Source organism: Enoplosus armatus, chromosome 15, assembly GCF_043641665.1.
Source record: "Enoplosus armatus isolate fEnoArm2 chromosome 15, fEnoArm2.hap1, whole genome shotgun sequence".
Taxonomy (NCBI): Eukaryota; Metazoa; Chordata; class Actinopteri; order Centrarchiformes; family Enoplosidae; genus Enoplosus; species Enoplosus armatus.
Genome location: NC_092194.1, coordinates 7,044,419 through 7,068,172, shown reverse-complemented (window position 1 = coordinate 7,068,172; position 23,754 = coordinate 7,044,419). Strand labels below are relative to the sequence as shown.

The following is a 23,754-nucleotide window of genomic DNA, read 5'->3' as shown; positions in this document are numbered from 1 at the left end:
TATACTCTGTTAAAAAAACATTTGTCTTTCATTATATTATGCTACCTAAGAATGTGCCAACCACAGGTTACATTCTGAATGATACATAACTTTATTTGGTATTTTGAGTAATTATGTGTAGCACAGGGTGTGTGGGTTTCTGTGATGAGCTGTGTCAGCAGTCTCACATGAATGGCTCAGACATATGTTCATCATAAATGGGTTCCTGATGAAAGGGTGTTTTACTCACCAGCTGGTTGGTGTACCAGTAGAGAGAAGTCTTCTTTAGCACAAACCAGTACTTCTTCCATTTGATACCCAGGAAGCCTGTGCTCTCTTTCTTCCTGTACAGCCAGCCCTGGTGGTCCGGCTGACCCAGCTCTTTGACCGAGATCCGTCTTCTGCTCATTGTACCATTGCCTGTGTACAGAAAACACATGAATGCACTGTGACCTCCGTTTTGTCCACAGAGAAGCAAAGCCACGGTTAGACGCAAGTGTGATGTTAGAGGAATCAAGAAGTTGCAGAGTCTAAAATTCAAACAGCCAAAACATTTCCATTCGAGTTGAAATGGGTCACTGTGTTAAGTCAATAACCAAATGAATTCTAATAATAACACTGAACAAACCCACACAGCACCCAGAACAGTCAACTCAAAAGTGCTACGCTATATTCAGCCTACCTGTTCCAGTAATTAATCACCAGCAATAACAATAACACAAATATTCTGAACTGGAGGGAGCTTCTCAGAAGAAAGCCTCACAGCTACAGAGAGCTAAAATAGAGAAGAACTGAACTGAAAGTAACAGAGCATTGTCTAAAAGCCCTCTGCACACACTAATTGCCCTGCCACTTCACACACGCCCACTGAGGGTCCAAATTACAGTTGAGGGCACACACAGAGACAAAGTGATGAGGACTCAAGGGTGACAACTCACCTCCTCGGCTCTTCTTCTTGGATTTGTGTCTGAGGGAGACCTTTGGTAGGAAGGGAAGAGGAGGGAAACGTTAGGTCAGAGAGTCAGAGGCAGGAGGCGAGACAGCAGCAGCCCCAGACCCCAAAGCTGAGAAGAGGAGGCTGTTTGGAACATCCTGTTTCTCACTCTGAGTGTCACATGCACTCTCAACCTCCATATCCACACGCACATCAACGCACACCCCCCTCCTCTCTAACATCCTCATCTGTGACTTGACTTTCTGTCTTGTGCTTTGTCTCTTTTTAACTCTTTTTGCTGCCTCACAAGTTAAACTAAAAAACACTAGGACAAACCAAACTAGACAATAACCAGTTTACCACCCGGTGGAGTATAAACCCATGTTACTATAAATACTTAACTTTGTCATCATAAAATAGGAGAAGCAGAAGTAGCTCCACAATAAAAAAAAACCTCTGTCAGACACGCAAAAAAAGAAAAGGAAGAAACACTTACAGGGTTGTAGTCGTCGGCAGCCATGGAAGGGGGCACAGATATAGGGAAGGCAGCCTGTTGAAAGAAACCAAAAGATACACCTTAAACACAGATGCGTAGGTTGACAATATTAGTACCTACAGATAAATGGGCAGAAATGGAGCAATTTTCTGCTACTGTGTGACAACAGGAAGTGACGTCGTGGGCAGACAGCGTTTCTCAAGTTTTTTCTTGTCTTTTCGTGAAGATAAACACAAAGTGAGTAGAAAAGGCAGAATTTAACCTTCTATGGAAACGGAAGCCGAGTCAGAAGAAAAGATTAAAAGACTTGAAGTGTCACAATGGTCACTGTCAGGAGTTCAGCCTACGACACATACCAACCTACTCTACCTTAAAGTATTGAAGATTAAAAGTCTTCTTTCCAGATGGCATGAGGAAAAAATGCCTACATTTTGAAAGGTATCAGCCTAAATGAACAGTGACATTGAGAAATCAAAGTGGCCATTATTGACTAACTTCCTCTGCATACTTAAGTTCCTTATTTGTGAAGTGACAAAGCTGCCTGGGACAGACTCACAATGACACACAATATCAAACATTTAACAACTTGCCTGAGAAGCCTTTCGTGATACAATACAGCAAAAAATGAAATCCCCAAGAGTCTATTTATCACATAACCTTGACAATACACCTCGTCAGATTGAGCGCTACATGAGAAAAAACCCGCCGTGAGGTCAGGAAATGTAAAAGCTCAGGTGGCGGTCTGGTAACAGGGTCCTGAGTTCAAGTCCTGCTGCAGCTGTTCGCATTCAGTCACTCACCACAAACTCAATCTCCAAATGTCCCCAGTGAGAAAATAAAAGAAGAGAGTATGACTCGTACCTAGTACTCTAAAGCTCCACAGGTTCACTTCAAGTCCAAACACCTTAGCTGAGTATCAGTATCCTGTTACTCTAAAAGCTCACACAATGACAGCAAAGCTTTATCTAAACTAAACGGCTGTGCATCAGTGTATGTATATATATGTCTGTGTGTGTGTGTGTGTGTGTGTGTGTGTGTCTGTCTGTCTTGCACAACACCAATGCATCATTTCTTGTTTTCCGGGGCTTTGAGTTAACTGGCTTTCTGTGGGAGCTACATGATGATCACCACATAAACCACAGCACATGCGTGACTGTGAGTGACTGTGAGTGAGTGTGGGAGTGTGGGTGTGTGTGTGTGGGTGTGTGTGTGTGTGTGTGTGTGGGGGGGGGGTAGTAACTAAGTTCCTGTGGGTTTTTTTGTGAAAGGTTACATGTAATCTTTGACTAGAGAGAGCAGTAACAAGAAATCAACATACTTGTACCTTTCTAGCTTCAGTCAGTTCAGCTGGCAGCTGTCTGCTATCTACCTCTCGTCTGTTTCTTTTAGCTTGAGGCTACATCCACACTAATACGTTTGGTTTTGTCTCTTCAAAGAATGAAATAAATGAAGCTCTTCAGAAACAGTAGCTTAGAACCGAAGCTTAACATTTTGGTTGTGGGCCAAATTTTGGTAACTGCACGACATAAAAATGTGATAAGTCTTGAATTCAATACAAAATCCTAACAGTAAAAATATTAAGTAAACATATGTGTAAAAGGTGATTAAAATAGAACCGCTAGGACACCACTCAAAATGCACTTTAAACGACTGTCACCAACATTAATTCCCTATTTTGCCTGACTTTACATAACATAACATGTAGTCTGGCCTGTGACATTAACTTTAGTCGTGAAACGCATCCTATTTTTGTTCGAGCGGCATAGCTAGCCAAAACCCGTCGCCTGAGAGCAAATTAATGATAATAAAAAAAAACATATATATATCATGTTACTGTTACTGTACCTGCCACCAGGACCTCAACGAAAGTAGTTTGTCCCGACAGCTCTGCTCAAAGTCTGACCAAACCTTGGCGAGCATGTCGGAAAAAGACAAAGAAGAAATTCAAAGAAAGCTCTGCTGGTTTCAGGTGAGTTCAGGTCCTCTTTGGGTGTCACCCTCTTTCTTCACCTCAAAGAGGGTGACACCCAAACTCACACAGGGGAGGCAAACATTGTGAGGGCACATGAGTTTGAGTTTGAGTTTAGTGCAGCAACAGCTTTTGAGCTAATCGTTACCGTGTTACACTCACGTGAAATTAATAGTTTATATCAGGACTTTCTCGCAGCTTCGGCTCATGACCACTAGGGGTCGCTAAGTTACTGCTATATAACAGCCTCAGGAGCCACCAAAAGCAACGTCAAAAACTGAACATTCAGAGGACACAGACATAGCAGATAGTGGGAGGGTTTAACTATCTGTTTTACTCTTCAGTTAAGAGTTTGTGTTTAAGCGACTTACACGGGGCTGATACTCTTTGTTATGTATGTCATTAAGTTACACAAGTACAATTTATACTGGACTGAGCTCTACTTTTCTAAACACTTATTTAGGTAATCCAAAACATCGGTTATCACCTGCAGAAAGATACATCACCACTTCAAAGTGTAACTCATAATGAGTGCATCTACTGAATAAGTTTAATTTCCGCAGCTAGATGAGTGCTACAAAACATGTTTTTCCTTTTATTGCTTTGAGACAAATTCACAAAATACACTGTGGTTTCCTCCAGAAAGAAGGAGAAAAATACGTGTTTCCTGTTACAGGGTCCACTCATGGCTCTGGGAGGCTGCGGCCTGGCTATCAACACCCTTCACCGTCTCAGTGGGGAGCTGGGTTTGTAGCCATAACATCAGCGCTCGAGCTCGAGCTGTATCTGTGCAGAGGCTTGGATGTTCTGGCCTGAGCTGGGCCGGCGGTAAACCAGCAGACACATTCCCGAGTCCTGCATTATTATAGTCTCTATTTCATTTCTGCTTAAATAGACAGGGGCCTCTTCTCTCTTTCCACTTGCTATTGTACTGCAGTGAGTGGAATGAAGAGACTATGAGCAGAGCCCCCTCCCTTTACATCTCTCACATTCTCACACTGTAGCTTCCTCTTTGCCTCCCCTCCCATTTGTCACCCTATCTTTCTCATCCATGTTAAGACACTTCCTTGTGTTACCCCTATACCCACCCCCTCCCCTAAAGGCTCTCCTTTGACATTTCAATTAAATATGTTGAATTAAATAAAGGATTTCAACACAATTCACACTCTTCTCATTTCTGTGATGAGGGAAAAAGTCTCAGCATGCCACCTTTAGGGTGAGTTAAAGGGGCATTTCGCTGAATCTGGGTTTGGGTGGAAGTGAGGTAATCTTGCCTGCGACTCATGTCAAAGGCCCGAAGGATTCACGGGAATGCAGATTGGTCACACCATTGTAACGCTCAATCTCCCATCCCGATCCATGCTGAGAATTGTCACGGCACTTAGCTAATGTCCCCCTCCCCTCCCACCCAGAAACTGTGTGTGTGTGTGTGTGTGTGTGTGTGTGTGTGTGTGTGTGTGTGAGGGAGAGAAATGAGAGAGGGGGCAAACAGAGTGGTTATTATTCAGCAGGGGAATCTCTCACAGTGTAAAGGGGGGAAGGGTGCAGGCCTGGAAATGATATCAAATTCTAGCTTGCTCAGTTTGATGGCACTGCATGCCCCTCGCTTGCTGTTGGTAGTAACTGCCCAGTTGCCCTGGCTCTGGTCACCACCTCAGTTTAGATACTGCTATGTGTGCTCACTGAGTCATTTATAGCTCTGAATGCAGTATTGAATGACAGTTAAAGGTTTGAAATGAATTAGTTTTCTTCTGTGTGGCAGATGCATCCGTTCAGGTATACGCTCAAATAATAAGTGAAGGCAGCGACAGGAGCAAAAGCAGTAAAATACACCATTCATCTCTATATTCCCACTTCTATCCTATATAGACGCTGACAGCAGGGTCAAGGTTTTCTTGTTTGTTGCAACAAGTCGCCATTGGACCATAAATCAGTACAAATGTGATTTGTTCTCATGCCACGACTGAATATGTGCCTAATCCATCTGACCCCTGTGGAGGTGTATGTTGCCACTAAGGGATTGACAGTAACTCATGGTACTGTGGTATATGGCCTCTATGTCTGTGTGTGTGTGTGTGTGTGTGTGTGTGTGTGTGTGTGTGTGCGCGCGCGCAAAGACAGCAAAGCGATCCTTAGTTTACCCTTGTGGTCATTTCATTTCCACACCTGCCACAGCCAATACATGCTTGATCAATTTCCACTTGTAGCAAATTCAACGAGGAACAAGACAAAGAGTCTTACAGCCATGCTAGCACCTCTGTAAGGCGGCATGCTAACACAATGTCTATGCGAGCATGCTATTGTTTAGCAGGTATAATGTGTAATTTTTTTTCCACCATCTTAGTTTGGCGTGTTAACCTTTGCTAATTAGCACCGAACACAAAGTAAATCTAAGACTGATTTGTTTTGTAGGTATTTGGCCACAAACAGAAACTCTGAGCAAATAGCAATTTTGATTGATGATGGTGCTAGATTAAAAGTCAAGGGGTCCCCACAGTTTATCCCGAGGGCGACATGAATGTCTGCACCATATTTCATGGCCAGTTGTTGAGATATTTGGCTAAAAAGGAAGCGTTTCATGGTGTGGATTCTGTCTGACAGAGGCCTTATCCTCAGTCAAGACCTTTCACAGGAGCTGCATGTTGCATTGCTGTGTACTGGTCCGGTGGTTTGTGTTTGATGGAGAGCGCAACAGAAAGTGTGTATGTTGTCTTATCTCGGTGTGAAATGTAAGGGGCCTGTAATTGAGGCTTTCAGCTTAACCTCCTCCTGCCAAGGCCAAGGCCAGCGGCATTCCTCACACTGCACAGTCGACCAACTCACGCAGCAAATGCACACACAAACTGCGCGACCACATGCACATCATTCTTTTGTCAGTGGGATTTATAGCGTTTACGCTCAGACAGACTGAGCCTACACAATATACTTACTGCTTGAGAGAAGGACCAGGATCGTATTTGTGGTTGATTATACCTGTAAGAACGTAGAGACAACGACAGTCAACACTTTTAGCAGAGGTCAAGCATTTCTTTACAGTAAAGTTAACCGTCACAGTTTAGATCAGACGAAAGTGTCTCTTGAAAATTTCCAACACATAACTTATTGCTTCCTAATCATGATCTCTATCTATGTTCTCATCCAGCTTCCTTTGATATGAACAAAACATATCCCATGGAGGCTGTTTAACGGTTGGCATTTAGTTTGTGTGCCAGTGGTTCTGATAATACATTTGGAAACCGGCCTCAGCAGCATGGGCCGACAAGAAACTTCCCAATACTCAAAATACTTGATTTATCTCAGCCGGGCGTCACCCTGCAATTTCCAGCTCGTTTTTCCTGCCTTTCGATTGCTTACATTTTCGGTGCTCTCCTCCTCCTGTCACCCATACATTTTCTCGTCTTTGTCTCCTCTGTAAATTACTAGTTTGCTACAGGACATACTGATGATTTTTTTTTTTTTTGCAGGTGTTGCAACTTCAAATACCTCTGTAGACACGCTCTGCTCTCCCACCCACACAGAATGGCCCTCACATATTTTTTGTAGATAACCAAATTGATGGTTTTGACAAATGACATAGAAATAACATTGACGCACCGTCACATTTTATGCTTTGTCATGAGGAAAAGCTGGTTTATTTTTACGGATTAACAAGGCCAAAATTAATATGACATCTGATTAAAGCCACCGTCAATCAAATTCCACTGGCTGCATCAGTGTCCCATGTTCCGAAACCTCCACCAACGATGAGTCAACTGCTTATCTGCAAGATTTACTATAGCATCTCTCCATATATTCTAAATGTGAGTAATGTCTTTTGATCGAGCGTGCAAACCAACCGGATGCGGTGCGTCTGTGTGTGGCTCTTAGAATAGAACTGCCGGGGAGGGAGGGGGTATTGTGCGAGGCATTTAGTCATCGATCGCAGTGTTAATGTGGGGAGTCACACCTCCTCAGGCCCTACATCCAAGACCAGAGGAAGTACAGGAGCCACAGCAATCCTCAGATGTCGTCATATTGCGCAGTGGGAAGGGGTTATTTCTAGTTGGAAGCGTAGAAGAATCAGGATTTGTCATAACAGTGACATTTCTAAAGACTCTCCGGCATCTGAAGGTGCCTTGGGGGTGGATGGCGAAGGATGGACACATTGGTTGTGTGGGACATGTTGGAACATCTTGCATAGTGGAGGTCCTGAGAGATAGTAATATCTCATGAACACAGAAATGTTATCTGTCCATTTAATAACGAGCTGAAATTGATTTAGCATTCAAATGAGTGACAGGGTTGGTGCTGCTCCAACAAACTGATCTGCAGGGGTTTGATAAGGCTGAGATTTCTCCATTTTTAATACTTCAAGCCAAAAAAGCAAATAACAGAAAAAAGTTTTGAGACAGACATATTTGAGCATTCTTTGCTCTGATTAGACAGGGAAATCTAATAGGGAATAATTATTGGTTATTTTATTTTTATTGTCAGAGCAGTGATACTTTTGGCTCGCCACAGGCACAAATCGATTAAGATCACTTCATAGCCTACCATTAAACAATGGATATACCATCACACTTGGATAGTAACTCCATGGTTTTTGCCCTTACAGCTGCCACCATCTGTTTGTCTGTCGCGCTCTCTCTGTATGAATCTCAGCCTGGTTGTCTATAGCATATTTTCCCTGATCATAAAAGCCGCCCACCCACTGAAACCACTGTTTTAAAAAGATTCCACAGCCTGCTGAGAGGAAAATTAGACCCACCCTGTTCTTATGTTTCCCATTTGACCTATGGACTACATATATATGTGTGGTGTGTGTGTGTGGGAGAGATTGAGGAACTCACCGGTTGAGGAAGTCACTGCTAGAGTGCCAGTCGGGTCCCTGTGATACATACAAGATTCATATGTTAACGCATGCTGGAGATGGAGTCAACTACTCTGATATAGTTGCTCGTAAAGCCTCAGTTCGATTGAGATATACCAACATACCTTCAAAGCTACCGCTGATCAGTGCTCATTTTAAGATTATGTTTTTGCTTATAGTCAACATCCAACAGATTTATGTGGTAATACTTGTTTACTGTAAACCTGCAGCATCTTCTCCTGCAGACACATTTCATAGCAGGTAGCCTTGAATCTCGATTACAAGCTATTTCTTGTTAATTCTGTCTTGTGGCTAAATGGAACGAAAGAAATGGTGAACAAAACATTCATCACATTCATGTCTCCGTCTGTGATTTATGTGATCAATAAACAAAAGATTATTCCACATGCATAATCTACAAATAATTCAGCATTCCTATGCAACCGTTTGTGATGTGCAGGCATAACATGTTAGTGGTTAGCAGACTTAGCAGTGGGTTAAACAGTGTGCAGATAGTATTTAGGCAGACCACAGGTTTTCACAGAGTGCAAATTAGTGAGGACGGCAGGCGACTACAGCTTGGCAAGCTTGGGCAGAGCAAGACACGGGGGAAGAAGAGGCGGAGGAGAGATAAGAAAAGAGGCCCATCTCCATCAGTAAACTCATGCACAAATAAAGACAGGCAGAGGGGAAAGAGGTGAGAGCGGTGGGTCGTTCCCAACAGCGGCCACATCTTCAGTTCCATGATGAAAAGCTGCTGATCCTTCCCAGGCAAGCGCTTCTTCAAATCAATGAAAAACGGCAAAAGCTGTCAGGCAAAGTAACCCTAACCTGGCTTTTAAATGTTTAAAAGGCAACATATGTGCAGGAATAAGATCCCCTGGTGGGAAAAAAAACCTGCTCTGACCATATGGTCTCCCAGCTGGAATTTAAAATTCATCAAAGAGGGAAGTAGTTACATAAGCATCACCATCTGAGACACAGAGAAAAGGTAACTTGACATTAGCTATCCTGTTTCACCGCATGCTTAAAAAACAGAGTTCACCTCAAAAGGTCAAAGCAGGTTAGAAAGCTGGCTGACTCAAGGGTGGAAGTTAAATAATGACTAAAGCGGCCCTTCACTGACATTTTGTTATTATAAAACATGTCATTTTTCAGTATGTAAACTGATACAAGAACAACATAGTGCAGCAAGGTAGTTTTCAGAAAGAAATATCATCCCACACGCTTAGTTACAGTTACACATTAAGCAGTGAGTCCACACCCAATGGTAAAATAAAGACAATACAAAAGATTACTGACATGAACTGCAATTTTTAATAAAACGCTATTCAAAACTTACAAAAGGCAGATGAAGCAACAATAAACACTTCTTCCCTGGATTTATTTCTTAAATAATACTGTCATTCTGTCTCTGTGGTCTTTCCACAGACTGAGCTAACAGAAGGCCATTTGACCTGTGAGTCCTAAAAGATTGGTTCAAAACACTGGCTTAGAAAGACCATTTATTACTGTCACCCAGCTGTATGTATAGGCCCCTTTAGGTGGGTAATTGCAGAGTAAACTGAAACACAGGATATAAAAGTTTACTGAATAGAGTGCATAGCTTTTAAACCAGCACAAATATTTGCTAGTGACAAGATATAAACATCCTTTTACCAACCAATGCAGCATTGTCAACTAAAGTGACTATAGAAATCTTTCTCAAGTATATGCATAGCTTACAAGAGGCAACCTTTGGCAGAGGGTAATGTCACTATCTGGTCACAGAAGTGTAAAGGAAAACAGTAACATGTATAGTAAAAGCACAGTTTCACGAACAAAACACGCTATTTTTTTAAATAACTTATTTATGCAAATAAAATCAAAATGAGCAAATAAGCTGAAATGATATCAGGCAAGTTTTAAAGTATTAAATTTAAGTATTAAATAATGGTACCAGAGAGCATTTCAACTGAGACATGACATAACTTAATATGTACAGAGGAGTCCATAGACAGCACACAAGGCCAAAGTGTCCTAAACCTGAACAAACTGTATCCACTTGAGGCAGAGATGGGACTCGTAGTCAGAGATGAGGGTGAGGGTTGTGGGCAGTGTTAAAGGGGGGATGGGGGTAATGTAGTGAGTACTACAAAAGCAAGTTTGGTTGAGGAGTAGTAGTTGGTAGTAGTAGTAACACCAGGGAAATATGGAGGTTGGGGAGAGAGGAGTGTGAGAAAAAGCCCGAAGCTGCCAAAAAAAAACAGCTGGGCGTTAAAAATCAAAGGCACTGAGGAAGGACACAAGACAGGAACAGGAAGCCCCGGACAGGAAGCGCATCATCAGTGAGTCAATAGCTTAAGCCGCGTGATCCAACTGACCAGTAGTGAGCGTTCTGCCGTTGTGCGCTTGGAGGCGGGGGCTACAGGGGCCTTTCTCATGTCCTCCTGGTAGGGGATGGTGGCGCTGTTGTGGAGGTCTGAGTTGGAGTAGTAGCGGCTGCCCCTGATGTGATCCACTCGGACGAGGTGACGTTCCCCCGCAGGCCTGTAGGGTGGAGACACTGAGGGGACCTCCTCTGCAATGGTGGGGATCCTCTCATTGCTCAGGTATCTGTACAAGAGGTCTTCACCTAAAGCAGAGAGACAACAAGAAGTCAGCTTATCAACTGCATTAAAAGGGAGGTGCTGGGTGTTTTTATCAATCTGTCACTCACATACAAAAAAAGGACATGATATAGATACTGTGAAGACTGTAAATGGGGAAACAGCTAGCTAGCTTAATGTATGCTTTAATAATTTAAAAATGATCTTTCATCATATCATAAAACGGATTCATGTAATTGTCAAGTTAGTCCTGAAGATTGCTAAAATATAATATTTCTTTTAATTGGTTAGGGTAAATGTACCATTATTTATTTTATTTATTATTTATTAATAAAAAATGCGTAAGTAAAATCTTAATTCTAGCCTTATGTTGCTTATGATATACAGACAACTTTAATGTGTCAAACGCCTCTTGTCAGGCTATTGATGATAGTGTAGTGTGCTGTGCTTCTGTTTTGTAGCTTTGTTGCTCATAATTTTAAACATGAAACTTGGAATTATCTGGGTTTCCCCTGAAAGTGAAAGCATGCTTATGCATACCTTTCCTTCCCTGTGTCCAGGGCTTAGCGTAGGGATCTACCACACCAACGCAGGTGTCCGCTGGCATGGAGAGGGGCCGGGGCTTCCCTAGAGGCAAAAGTTTAATATTTATCAAATACATTCTTTTAATTCTATAATTCAATATCCATTGGTGGAGTCTGTTTAAAAGATTCACTGAATGAGAAATTACTGACCACGTGAGGGCTTGTGCTCCCTCATTCTGGGCTGGATCACGTTGGCCTCGATGGGACAGCCAACGCTTAGCTTGTCATAATCGGCAATGGTGCAGCGTCTTCTGCTCTCCTGGTCCAGATAGGAGTTGGGTGATTCAGAGCCCTTTGGTCTTTTACTAATGCTGCAGAAGGTGTCTGTCCTCCCCTCTCTGAGTGGAGAAACAAACGCTCACTTATTCATTGCAACACAATATTCCACCCCAGCAAGCAAATGTTATGTTACTGCAAATCCAGAGTCAGAGCTACAAACTTCATGTTAAAATTCAGTCTCTAGCATTTTAAGTGAATGTTCTGTCATCTTCCTGGAGGTGGAAGATGAAACAGCCGTTGCATAAGGACTATGGCGGGACTGGTGGGAGCAGAGTGGGCTGAAGATGAGCTGAACAGAATGTGTAGTGGGAGGGGAGTGAGGTAAGGCAATCACGGGTCCCGGACATAACTCATTATCCACCTGCCTCAAAGGCCTGGGTGAGGAAATGTGGCAAAGGTTGACTAGAAGTGACGGATCGCTCACTGCAGAGTGGCAGCTGGTCTCTCTCCTTCTCACTGCTAGTTCTTTGAGTCTTTTTCATGCTCTAACTTTTAGAACTCAACTTGTTCTAAACCTCATAAAATAATAAGCTTGGCAGGTGAAGTGGGACAGCTCACCGTGGGGTGTACGGCATTGGAGGAGGAGGGGGGATGTACAAGTCCAGGATAGCCGGCTTCTCCTTTTTGGTTGATCCGTTTGCTGAGCCACAGGGAGACTGGGTTCTGATCAAGGAGGAATTGTTCTGAAAAATACAGCACAATAACAAAGTTAATAATATTAACTTAATATATGTGAATTAATCAGTGATAGTTTCTTTTAACTCAAGTATGCTTCCCATCTGTGTATGCATACATTCAATGAAAACAAATGAAGTCATTGCTTGCTGTTTCTGCATAGTTTCTTTTTTAGTCCCAAATTAGGACTAAATATGACTTTCTGGCAACTGGGAGGAGTTTACCACATGTGGTGAGACATTTAAGTGCTTGTGTGCGTCTCCCTGAGTATAAATCTTCTTGTTTGAGGTATGGAAAGATTGTAAGTGAAGTCCAAAATAGCCCATGAGACATGTACTTAAAACTGTACTCATTTACCACAGTTATGTTCCCCAACACTCAACAACACTGTGCCCTTGACCAAATGTACGATTCTTATTCACCGCCATTCTCATGAGACCTAAATGACATGTCTGATGATACAGTAGAGTAGATGTGATTTATTAATGACACCCCCCCCCCTCCTTCCTTCACCAAATAGCTCCAATGTGTACAAATGATACAGTATTATAAAGCCAGTGTCACTCATTCCTGAGCCAGGGTGTATGATTTGTCTCTGTTTTGCCTTCTGGAGCCTTATTATCACAGATAAACTGAGATGGCTAACTCTGATACGCCTGACTACTTGTTAAAACAAGATGCTGGTGGACATGTTGACATTGGCCACCTTTGTGTTGAGAGGCTCTTTGTCGTTTTGAGAAACCCACTCTTGTCTGATATCGTCTCATCTTGCCTTCTCAGGCGATAAAACAGGCTGCGCATGATAAGACATTGCCGGAGCCTGAAATTTGGTATTCTTAGTTTACAACAGGCCTATTGTCTCCCTGTCTGTTTAAGGGGACTCAGGTGGCAGAGATGTGGTTAAAAGCTAAGTTAAGCCTAATGTGTTCACATGAGGGAGAGCAGCAAATTGGATTACAGTCGCATAACTTTATTAGCACAATATTTATCAGCTACCCTTGACCTTTCTTTGAACAATAGACGTTTCGGGTGAACCAAAATAACATGAGTTCTCATAAGTCCCATTGTCTTCCTTTGATGGCAACATCTGGGCAATTTGTTTGTAATAAACCAGATACAATCTAACCAGACTCCAACACTATAGGCTGGCAGCTTTATCTCCAAGACTGAATGACATCATGGGACTTTGTTTGCCTCTGATGTTGCGCATGAAGAAAAACTCAATGTTCTATTCAATGTTCAGCCGGCAGCACTTTCAGGGTGGCACTGTGACACTTGTCTGAACTTGCCGTTTTGGAACCAACTCCCTAAAAAGCTGATAATTGGTTGACAATGACTAGACGCAGGCTTTTGTTGATCTTCCATAATGAAAGGAGGAAGTGTGGGAGCCTGTGAGCAGGTACCTGTGGTACTGCGGGCTTCCAGCGCATGTTCTTGAGTGGGGCAGGGGTGAAACCGGTTGTGCCTGTGGGCCTCTTCTTAAGGAGTAGAACCACACCTTTGGGGTCCTCCCTCAGTTTGATGACCAGGTTTTTCAGCTGCCAGCCAACCTGGTTATCAGGATGTGAACAAACACATACACTACATTAATATCCAATATGACAATATGTATGTTCAAATATGTAGATATCTAAGGACCAAAGCAAAGGTTCTTACCACTGTCTGCTGGTTAACCTGGATCACCTCGTCACCAGCATGGATCTTCCTGGTCAGGTCTGCAGGAGACTAAAGAACAAACAAAGTAAAGGTCAAAGCCTGATAAACCACTTTTATAAACACAACAAACTATTCACAAAACCTTGCTGAAATTTGAGCTATTTCACTGCCATTGATTTCAACTGTGTCTGCCTTTTTAAATCCTCTATTTAAAAAGCAAACATCTGATGAACAAGCACTCCAAGTTCAAATCGTGAGAAAACACAAACACTCTCTGCGTGTATGAATATCAGATGAATTGTTTTTCATGTCACACAGATGTCAAACAAGATTAACTAGTCATTATTGGTGATGATTCAGGTCCTGATTCACAATTAAGGACTGGAGGCGTGAGGATCCGACTGTGGCAGTGATGCTAGTGTGTTAGTCACTGACTGGTTGTCTCAGTTTGGGAAAAAGGTAGGACTTCTTTTTGTGGAGGCTGTTTGTGATATTTACTTGTTACTGGAGTGCAGAAACAAACAATTCCCTTGACGGATGAGCAGTTCTTAACTCCTTCAGATAACTCTGTGTGCCCTCAGCAGAGGAGGAGGAGAATGAAGAGGAAGATGAGGAGGACGAGAGTAAGGTGTTTTTTAGACCAATATCAGAAGCTTGTTCTTAAGAGTGAGGTGCAAAAATAAAGGAATTTAAGTAAGTTGGCCATATAAAATGAGAAAAAACAAAGACATAGGACATAAGACATATGATGGGCAGAAGTTCATTCTGCACTACAACCAGTCTCTCTCACTGTATTCTCAATGGTTAGTAATAGTTCCAGCATGGAAAGGGACTGAATGTATTCTTGTGGTCAGCATGCTGTCGTACTTACATGTTCTGTGGTTCCCGTGATGACATGTAACCCATCGTACGTAGACTTGATGTACATCCCCTTAAGGCAAAAATACAAAAAACAAACGTATTTATGGTTTCAGTAAAAATACAATACCCCCATAGGGAGAGAAGTGTATGTCAGAGATGTGAGGATCACAATTTGACACACATTGCTTGCATTCTTGGCCCCCAAACCAATACGGACTTTAGGGCTGAAATAAAAATCTCCCAGCGTTCCTTACCAGACCCTCTCCCGGTTTGATATTGGTCAGCTGGACTTCCTCCAAGCAGGCCGACTGGCTCATCAGGGGGTCAGAGGTGGTTCTCACGGTCTGATCACAGATGCTGTTCAAAATCTTAGACTGCAGAGGAAAAAGGCAAAACAAAATGCAACAATGAATAAAATGAAAAGCACAAGGCTCTGTGATTATAAGCGGTGAGCTAAATCCTCTAATGGTGTATTGTGTGTTTTACAGGTTAGAACAAGTCTGTTATGCTGTTATTTGTGACACGAAGACCTTATCCTTCATCAGTTAGTTCAGATCTTACTCCCTGTGTACATGCCTGTGTTTGTGCGTATGTTCATGTTTAGTGCAAGGCTTAATGGGCTAAAAGGGACTATTAGTGTGCTATTAACTGGATGACCAGTTACCAGTGCACACACACAACACTGAAATCAGTCCTGTGCACAACACCCTTCTTTCTGCTTCATCCCTTGCTTGTTTCAGGTCAAAAACTGTCATTTGTCATCATTAGAGGGATCTTTTCTGTGACGTCTCTTCTCAGGCACATGCAATTTGTTTTAAGTTTGGAGAGCTTATGGAGAAAGAAGACATAAAGAAATGAGAGTGATAAAGACCAAGAAGGTAAAGAAAATGGGGGAAAATAAAATGCAGCATAAGCAGAATAAGAAGCTGGAAACAAAAGATGAGAGCAAAGACAAGAGCAGGACAATGCAAAATTGTATGAAACAAAGAAATGGACAAAGAAAACTGGGCTCTAATGTGGACTTGAGGTTGTCTGAGAAAGAGACTGAGTGCTAGAGGAAGGCCAGCATTAGCCCATGGGGTCTGGAGAGTGTCAGCAACAGGAAACACTGATTGATGGCCGGGGTGTATTAGAGCCGCCTCCTCTGCTGGCAATCCTATAGACCCGTCTTCTCTATTCAAGCAGAAAACTGACCTTGCTGCTGAGAGCATGTCACACAATCTTTATGTGAGAAGACATTTACTCAAACGATCAAGCAGACCTTTTCCTCCTACATAGGAACTTCATTTAGTTTACGTTACGGTCAAAGAGAAGAGATGCAGTATACTTACAACTTCCAGGATCTTCTCTTCCATCTCGTAAACACTGCAGTCCTGTTACACACAAGACGGCGATGACAGATTAGGGTTTGTGAGCAGTAAACAACAGGGAAGAGGAAGAGCTTATTCAATGGTAAGGAAGTATAGGGGTTGGGTAAATACGATATAATCAGCATTCCAGATATAGAACTGAGAAAAATGGTCAACAGCCACAAATAAACAGCTTTTAGATTCAAATTACCTCTCTGCCTAAATTCTGGGGAAACTATAATTGCATAATTCCCTGTGTGGCTCAGTAAACTACACTGGCACGTAAATAACATACTAACACTCATGTAGTAACAATGCGCAGATGACATGGTGGGGAACAATGGGGGAAAACATGTAATGATGTTCAGAAAGCCCTCTTCCAAATGGTGCTTTGGTTTTCTGCTAGCATTTGGATGCATTGCTGCTTTCCACAGTTGAAAGTGGGTGGGCCAGTGGGGGGGTGTAGTGTCTGCAAGTCAAATAAGACACAGTAGCTGTTTGAGGGGAAGGAACTGACAATACAATCTGCAAAGTCAGCTGGGAGACTGACCACCGTCCCCTCCAAGTGTCCCAACACAGCACTCATAGACTGCAGCTGGACTGGACACAGCTGAGGCAACAGCCTCCAATGACAACTGTGTTGTGGTGAAAGGGCCCCTGGTTAGGCGGTGTGTGTGTGTGTGTGTGTGTGTGTGTGTGGGGGGGGGGGGGGGGGGTGCATCTATGGGAATGCCCCAAGGGAAGCCATCCTTCAAAACACACGTAAAATGCTGTCAAAACTAGAGAGCACAGAAAACTACTTCAACAAGTCTCTTATTCCTGGAGAGCCCTCACAAACCACAAGCCTTTGTCGATGCAAAATAAAGGGAGGCTGGTGTTGTGGCCCTCACAGTATTAGTGACATGCATAGGCATGTGCCATGTACAAAGCCAGCTCTGTTACTCTTCGTAAGGCCATTGTGCAGAGAGGGAATGGGGGTCGAGCAAGTTTTTCCATATTTCCATAGCTTGCACATTCTACTGGGCTAAAGGGGAGCGTCTGTTTTCAAACACACTTGGCTTGTCATACTTGTTGGTTTGTTTGCATTGACAAGGTTTGCATGACTGTCTGTGGCCGTGAGCGATGGCTTCACATCAAAGCGGAGCACATCCTATGCTCCCTAAATATTATTTTCAATCTGTGTTTGAGAGTCTGTTTGAAGGACTAAACTCTTTTGGTAAAGTAATACTCGTGACTTTGCCACGTTTCCCTTACTTGGGGGGGGGGGGGGGGGGGTTTATACTGAAAAGCCAGTATAAACATTTAGTAGGAAGAGAACATCGTAATAGGTTTCACGTGACATATATTGGTCCCCAAATCATGTTTCCATACAATATAGTGTCTAAAGTCAGCCAAGAACATATGGTGGTTTCAGAAAGAATTTGGCTATGGCTTGCATAAACATGCAACTGCATATTTCTTTTAGAGATGTTTGGATGACTACACTGTTGACTGAGCCACAAGGGATGAGCTAAAAATACATATTTCGATGTTTAGAGGTCATGAAACTAAACAGTATCATTATGTGCTGCAGACATGGCTTGGCACATCTCCAATCAAGCTTTAACATTCATGGAACATTTCTCTTATATCACAATATCACAAATAATCCTTCCAAGATGTGCTCGTGATATCCAAATTAATCCCATATCTTTGTCAAAACCAAAGTCCTTCTAGTGGACAGGAGCCAGATCATAACTAAGCACTGAGAGAGGCTGAGGGACAATTCCCTGGGTGTACTGATCCCTCACGTTATGGACTTGATCCCACAGCCGGTGAGGATCAGATGACTCTCTGTGTGCTGCTCTCTGGGCCTTTGATCTGCCACCAGAGCGGATTTGCATGGTCGAGCAATGAAGTGGCCGAGAGAGAGGAGTGCTGGCACAGTGCAGGAACCTGCAGTGTAGCTGCCTTTACACTGGAGTGAAATAAAGTCCACAGACTACAAAACTTTAGACCTGGTATTCTGACATCCTGTAATTCATAAGGTATCAACATATGGCGGATATATTTGTTAAAGTTCAGTGTTTGGATCTACATGATGGAACCACTGTTTTTTCTGCTAAAAACAGCGAGAAATAAACTTCACATCTGATCCAACAATTCAGGAGTGGGAAGCGCGGCTAGAGACACGGGGGATCGATGAAAAATGCATTCTTTGAAAGAGAATGACCTCCACGGTGACGGGTCAGCCAAGATGGGTGATGCGTTCACAGTTTTATGGCCGTGTCCCATTGTGTGTGTACACAGGCTTCATTCAGGCAGAACACATAAATTGTGTGATCTGAAAAGCCCTAATTCTTGGCTGAAGTTCATGAACGAGCTGGGCAAACCTCACGCCGTCCTCCCCCATCATAAAACTAATCACTGTGGCAGTCTCCTGTGCAACCTACTTTATTAACCAGTGGCTCATACTCTGGCCTGCAAATAACAATGGGACTTTAAATGATGCAAAGAAATGAGAAGAATGGAAGCCAAGAGTCTTCCAACTCTGTGTGCAATTCGTGTTTTGATACTTAAATGATTGGATGAGTTGGAAATAAGCCTCCTCATCAGTGTTCTTGCAGTTACATACGTTGCTATGAGCTGATTTATGACTAACGGAGGACCAAACTGCATCTCTCCTCCACTTGTTGGAGGAAACTAATCTCAGCAGTCTTACAAGACTCTTTCAGTACCTATCAGGAGTTTTATTCTATACCATAACCTCTCCACTTCACATGGCAGTGTGGGAAATGTATATACCCCCACTTCTCCTGGATGACCATGACCGAGACACCCACAGTAAATCACCAGAGGCGCTGAAATCCCAGACTCTGGCGAGGAAATAGGCACTCTGGGAAAGGAATTTATTTTGATGCAATAACCCTCTAAAAGTGACACCTGCAGTCTCTGCAGCCACTTTCACTGGCAGTGTAAAATGAGTATGCTTAAGTCAAACACTTTAGGGAGAACAAATTGTACACACAAGCTAATGGCTTTGATACTGAAGAAAAGACCACTCACCAGCTCCTTTTGTTTAAGACATATGTATGACCTACCTCGACTGGTTGTATGAAACTGACAGAAGCACACACACCCAATTGTATAATGATGCAACACTGGAGCAACACTCTGCAGAAAGTTGTGAAATATAGTGGATGTATGCTGATGCTGTTTTAACCGTTAGCCATCTATCTGGCAGTCAGATGCACCACCACCCCATCCCTGCATTAAACCTACAAACAGGAAGCCCTTTCAGACAGTTTGGTCTCCCACTGCGAGCATCTTGGAGAAGCAAAAACAGGAACCACATGGCTGAGGGAGTACGGTCGCCTGGGGAATGTTGGCAGCCACCTTTATAAAGCGAGCCAGTGGGTTTTTATGAAACTTGAAACACAAAAGCGTAGTTTACCATTAAACGTCCCCGCACTAAGGGGGTCTCCTCATTAGCCAGCACGCGGAGGAAAAGATCCCAAGAAAAACATCAGCCTTTGCAATAATGTGCTCAGACTGCTGGCTTCAGCCTTATGTCATTGCTGCCAGACCACATTTCCCATAACTCTCTTCTCCTACACGTTATCCTGCATTTCTGTGCCCCCGGGCTGGTATGTGCTCAGTGGAAAAAGCCATTGTGTGTGTGTGTGTGCGTGTGTATGTTTCCCAGGGGCTAGCTACACGTGTGCTGTTGAGCTAACAAGCGTGCAGACCTGTTGAACTGTGGTGGTGAGCTCCAGGCACAGCTGAATGATCTTGTTCTTGGTGGCTGTGAAGTCACTGATCCCTGTGAGAGGTGTCCTGCCAGCAGACAAAGAAAGAAAGGGAGAACATTAGGAACCAGTGATGGACTGCAGAGTTGTGCTGAGACTTGGTTTACTCACTCAAACTGCATGACCGCATACATAAATCGAAGCATGTGACAACAATGTTTGATATTTATCGCCACGCTGTCAAGTAATAAAAATGCTTGAAACAGAAACACTGGATATACACTCAGCAGCCACGTTCTTACACCTGAACCATCTAATGCGATCCAACACAACAGCTACCTTTACAAAGATAATAACGTTCAGTTTTAATTGACACTGTCTGAGAGGTTTTCATTGAACTATATGTCAATTATTGAGGTTGTAGTTTGCAGGGGTGTTGAACTGGGCTGCATTGTATTGAGAGGTGTTTCTGATATTTTGCCCACCCCACTTACAAACGAGGGAGGAAGAATATTAGAAACACATTTCACATAAGGCAGTCCTGTGCAACACCACCACTAACTATGACTTAATAACATATAGTTGAATTAAGACTTCTTGGAAAGTTTGAACAAAACCTGGCTATTATAAGCTTCGTAAAAAAATAATATGTGGCAGAGCTGTTGTACTGGATTGCATTAGATTGTATTGGTGTAACTAATAAAGTGGCCTGGGAGCTAGAGTGATTACTAATGTGATGTCAGCAATAAGCTACTGACACTACACTATAATGGAGTCAGTGAACCTTGCTCTGATTACTGTGTTTGGATGACTGGCCACAGACAGACTTGGTTGTAACTCAAGAATGTCACTGTTCTGGTGCCATTTCATCTCCTTTTCTGTCTCTTTTTCTCCCTGACTCCATCTAAAACATATGCTTATTAACTCCACAATAGCTACCCAAACATCAGCCCCCAACCCTCTATGTAGCCCTTCAAATAACACATCATATAAAATGATGTCTGAAGAAAACCTTCCACAGACACATCCACAGAGCAGCAGCAGCAGGCTGTCCTGAGCTCATTGTTTTGACATCGACAGTTACTAAAATAAGATGAAAATCTATACACAGTATTAACACGTAACTTTATTCAAAACATTTTTTGGGGAATTTAATAAAAACATGTATACATGTGAACTTCACAGATGTAATTTAACACAAAGCATTTTAAAGACTGTTATACTGCTTTCATCTCAACATCACAACTACCACTTCTATCATGACGTCACCTCACCCGCTTTAGCCAAGCCTGCCACGAAAAGAGAAGCTTAATTTCAGCCAGCTAACACTTAATCCTGGCAACATGCTTAATATGCACTGCTTTTATGGCGTGATGCTTTTTGGAGCAGGTCACCAGGAGAGCAGAGGGAACTCTTAACTAAGCCAACAGCAAGGAAATGTGCAATAATATCTGATCTGATTCGTGCACAGATAGGTGGTGGTTGTAAAAATGTTATTACCTGTCGAGCCAAGCCAGGAGGCTCTTTGCAGCACCGATCAGCTCCACCACCGAGGTAAGGAAGTCGTTGGGTGGCTTGCGTGGGGTGCTGCCGTCATACGCAGGGCTTTTCCTACGGTCGGATGTGGCCATGTGTAGACTGTTGGTGGCAGCTCTCATCCTCACAACCAGATTCTTCAAGTTGTCAGTCTCTACCCCATAGTTCTGAAACGGTAGGTTAACACACATTTTAAACTAGGTCAAACATGAAATGGAAAAAGCACGCACTCGTGATTGGAGCAGAAATTATATACAGCGCCAATCAAACTCAAGATCAAAGCAAACCTGGGAGGCACTTGCTTCTTTAACAACAGTGGAGACTTATTCCCAAGAAAACACGTTGCTTCCTGTACAATGAGGGGCTGTAATCATTTCTTTGACAGATATGATTGAAGTGCTCTTGTCTGTGAGGACAGCTCGGGCATGAAATTTCCCCTCCAGTCTCCAGGTTAGTCCCAGGGCGTGCGCACGCCATCACCTGATTCCTATCAAGCGGAGCAAAGTTTGCATTGTTGAGCCTGGGTTGTTTCCTGCCTTGGCATTCCCCTAATTTCTAAGTTATTCACGTGCACAAAGCAGCCGAGCTCCGAGTCTCCAAGGGTCACTAAGTACAGTACAGACCAGCTATGAACTGAACTACTGCAGGGTACTGAGTGGCAAAAGCGTGCACATTTTTTTTTTCTTGGAGGGTAACGTGTTACTGAGACTGAGCATGACCACTTATCAATGAGCTTGTTGTTCTTTCAAAGTGTTTGTAATGTTTTGATTGAATAAATTGGTTTGGAATAATGTGTTGGTTAAAGGTAAGCAGAGAAAGGGTCGCCTGGCTCCTGTCCTGGTAAATATCAGCTTACATGGTGTTGCATCGCTGCCAGCAACGCTGCTGTATGTGTGATGTGCCAGTAGCTAAATTTGCTTTGCAAAGAGTAAAGCGGCACGTGTTTGGGAAACAACGAAGGAGATCTGCAAGTGGTTAGTGTCGACTTTTATTCTACTGCATCTCTCCAACATGAGTTCAAAAAACATACAAATCATTTCTCTCATGTCAGTCTCCAAGGAATCACGGGAATAACTGAACGAGTCAAACAGTAGCTGTAGGCAGTCTGACTCATGGGACACTTGACATGAAATGTTGAAACATCATGAAAGATAAGCAAACATACTCAGGGAATATACGGGAAAAAAAGGAAAGAAGTCATTTGATGATTTGGTTTCTCATTCAGTCATTCACACGGTGAAAGTGGTAACTGTAGCACAAAGGCAATGTGAGCATTTTCCAGATCAAACGTCTCTCCTGGCTTTTTCATTAGCAGGCTAATCACACAGTTGCAGCAGTTCTAACTGGCCCACAGATGTCCAGCGAGCTTTTGTCACACACTGCCAGCTGAGCTAAAATTCACGTTGGAGCAAAATCTGTGGTTCCAGTCAAGTGCAATTTTACATTCTCATAACATTTCAAGCCAAATTTACGTTCTTTCAGTGCCTTTTTTATAGACATTCAGTTAATCTAGAATCAAGATGGCAGAAGCTTTTTTTGTGTAGGCTCTAGTTGGGGCTCTTTGAAGGGACTATATACTGTTAGTGTCCTGGGGAGAAATGAAGACCGGCTATCACAACACAGTGCTTCCTGCCCTCGCCACAGGCATTACATGGATCTGACTTGACTATAAAAGAAAGATACAAATGCCTGTAGGCTAGACAGAGTGTGTGTGTCTGTTGCCATAATGTGCCATCTAAGGCTACATGTTACATTATACACCTCAGAACAGATTCATCCCTAGGCAATAGTAAAATACATTTACAGCAGCTCTGTGGCTCATGACGAGGCCAGATGATCTGTCATCAGCTAATGTGTGTATATGAATATCATGCGGAGCTGGTCTTTGAGGGGGTCACTGGGGTCTGAGAACAAATAAAGACGTGTTGGATTTCAAGATTGACTCTGCAGAAGACATCATGGCTCAGAGAAGCCCAGTAAAATTAATTGAAATGTTCTCTCTTTGTCCCTAGACAGCAGTTATCTCTTGATAGGTTTTGGGTGGGAGAGAAGCATGAGTATGAATGTTTCCTAAAGAGCTGTGGGACTGCATGTTAGGCCATCAGTCATCATGATTTAGGTTTGAAACTGCTATCAGGACAGCTAAGGTCCCTGATATATAAAAAGTACCATGATAATGCAAAATCTTTATTATGTGTGCACATGCTTAAACATTTAAAATTCAAGAGCAAAGCCTAGCAGCAAGATGCATGTGACTGCGTCAATGGGAAG

The 23,754-nt window shown here is 42.9% G+C and overlaps 1 protein-coding gene across 1 annotated transcript in view; it reads right to left on the bottom strand.

Moving 5' to 3' along the window:
• The window catches only part of LOC139297518 (connector enhancer of kinase suppressor of ras 3-like), a 46,371-nt gene that overhangs the window by 4,739 nt on the left and 17,878 nt on the right, over nt 1-23,754 (bottom strand). Inside the window, 16 exon segments of the mRNA XM_070920226.1 lie at nt 230-399; nt 918-957; nt 1,410-1,463; nt 6,309-6,351; nt 8,208-8,245; nt 10,591-10,841; nt 11,356-11,442; nt 11,550-11,733; nt 12,230-12,361; nt 13,757-13,903; nt 14,010-14,078; nt 14,881-14,940; nt 15,125-15,244; nt 16,202-16,243; nt 19,948-20,035; nt 21,448-21,650. Of these exon segments, the coding sequence (XP_070776327.1) occupies nt 230-399; nt 918-957; nt 1,410-1,463; nt 6,309-6,351; nt 8,208-8,245; nt 10,591-10,841; nt 11,356-11,442; nt 11,550-11,733; nt 12,230-12,361; nt 13,757-13,903; nt 14,010-14,078; nt 14,881-14,940; nt 15,125-15,244; nt 16,202-16,243; nt 19,948-20,035; nt 21,448-21,650 (1,728 nt within the window).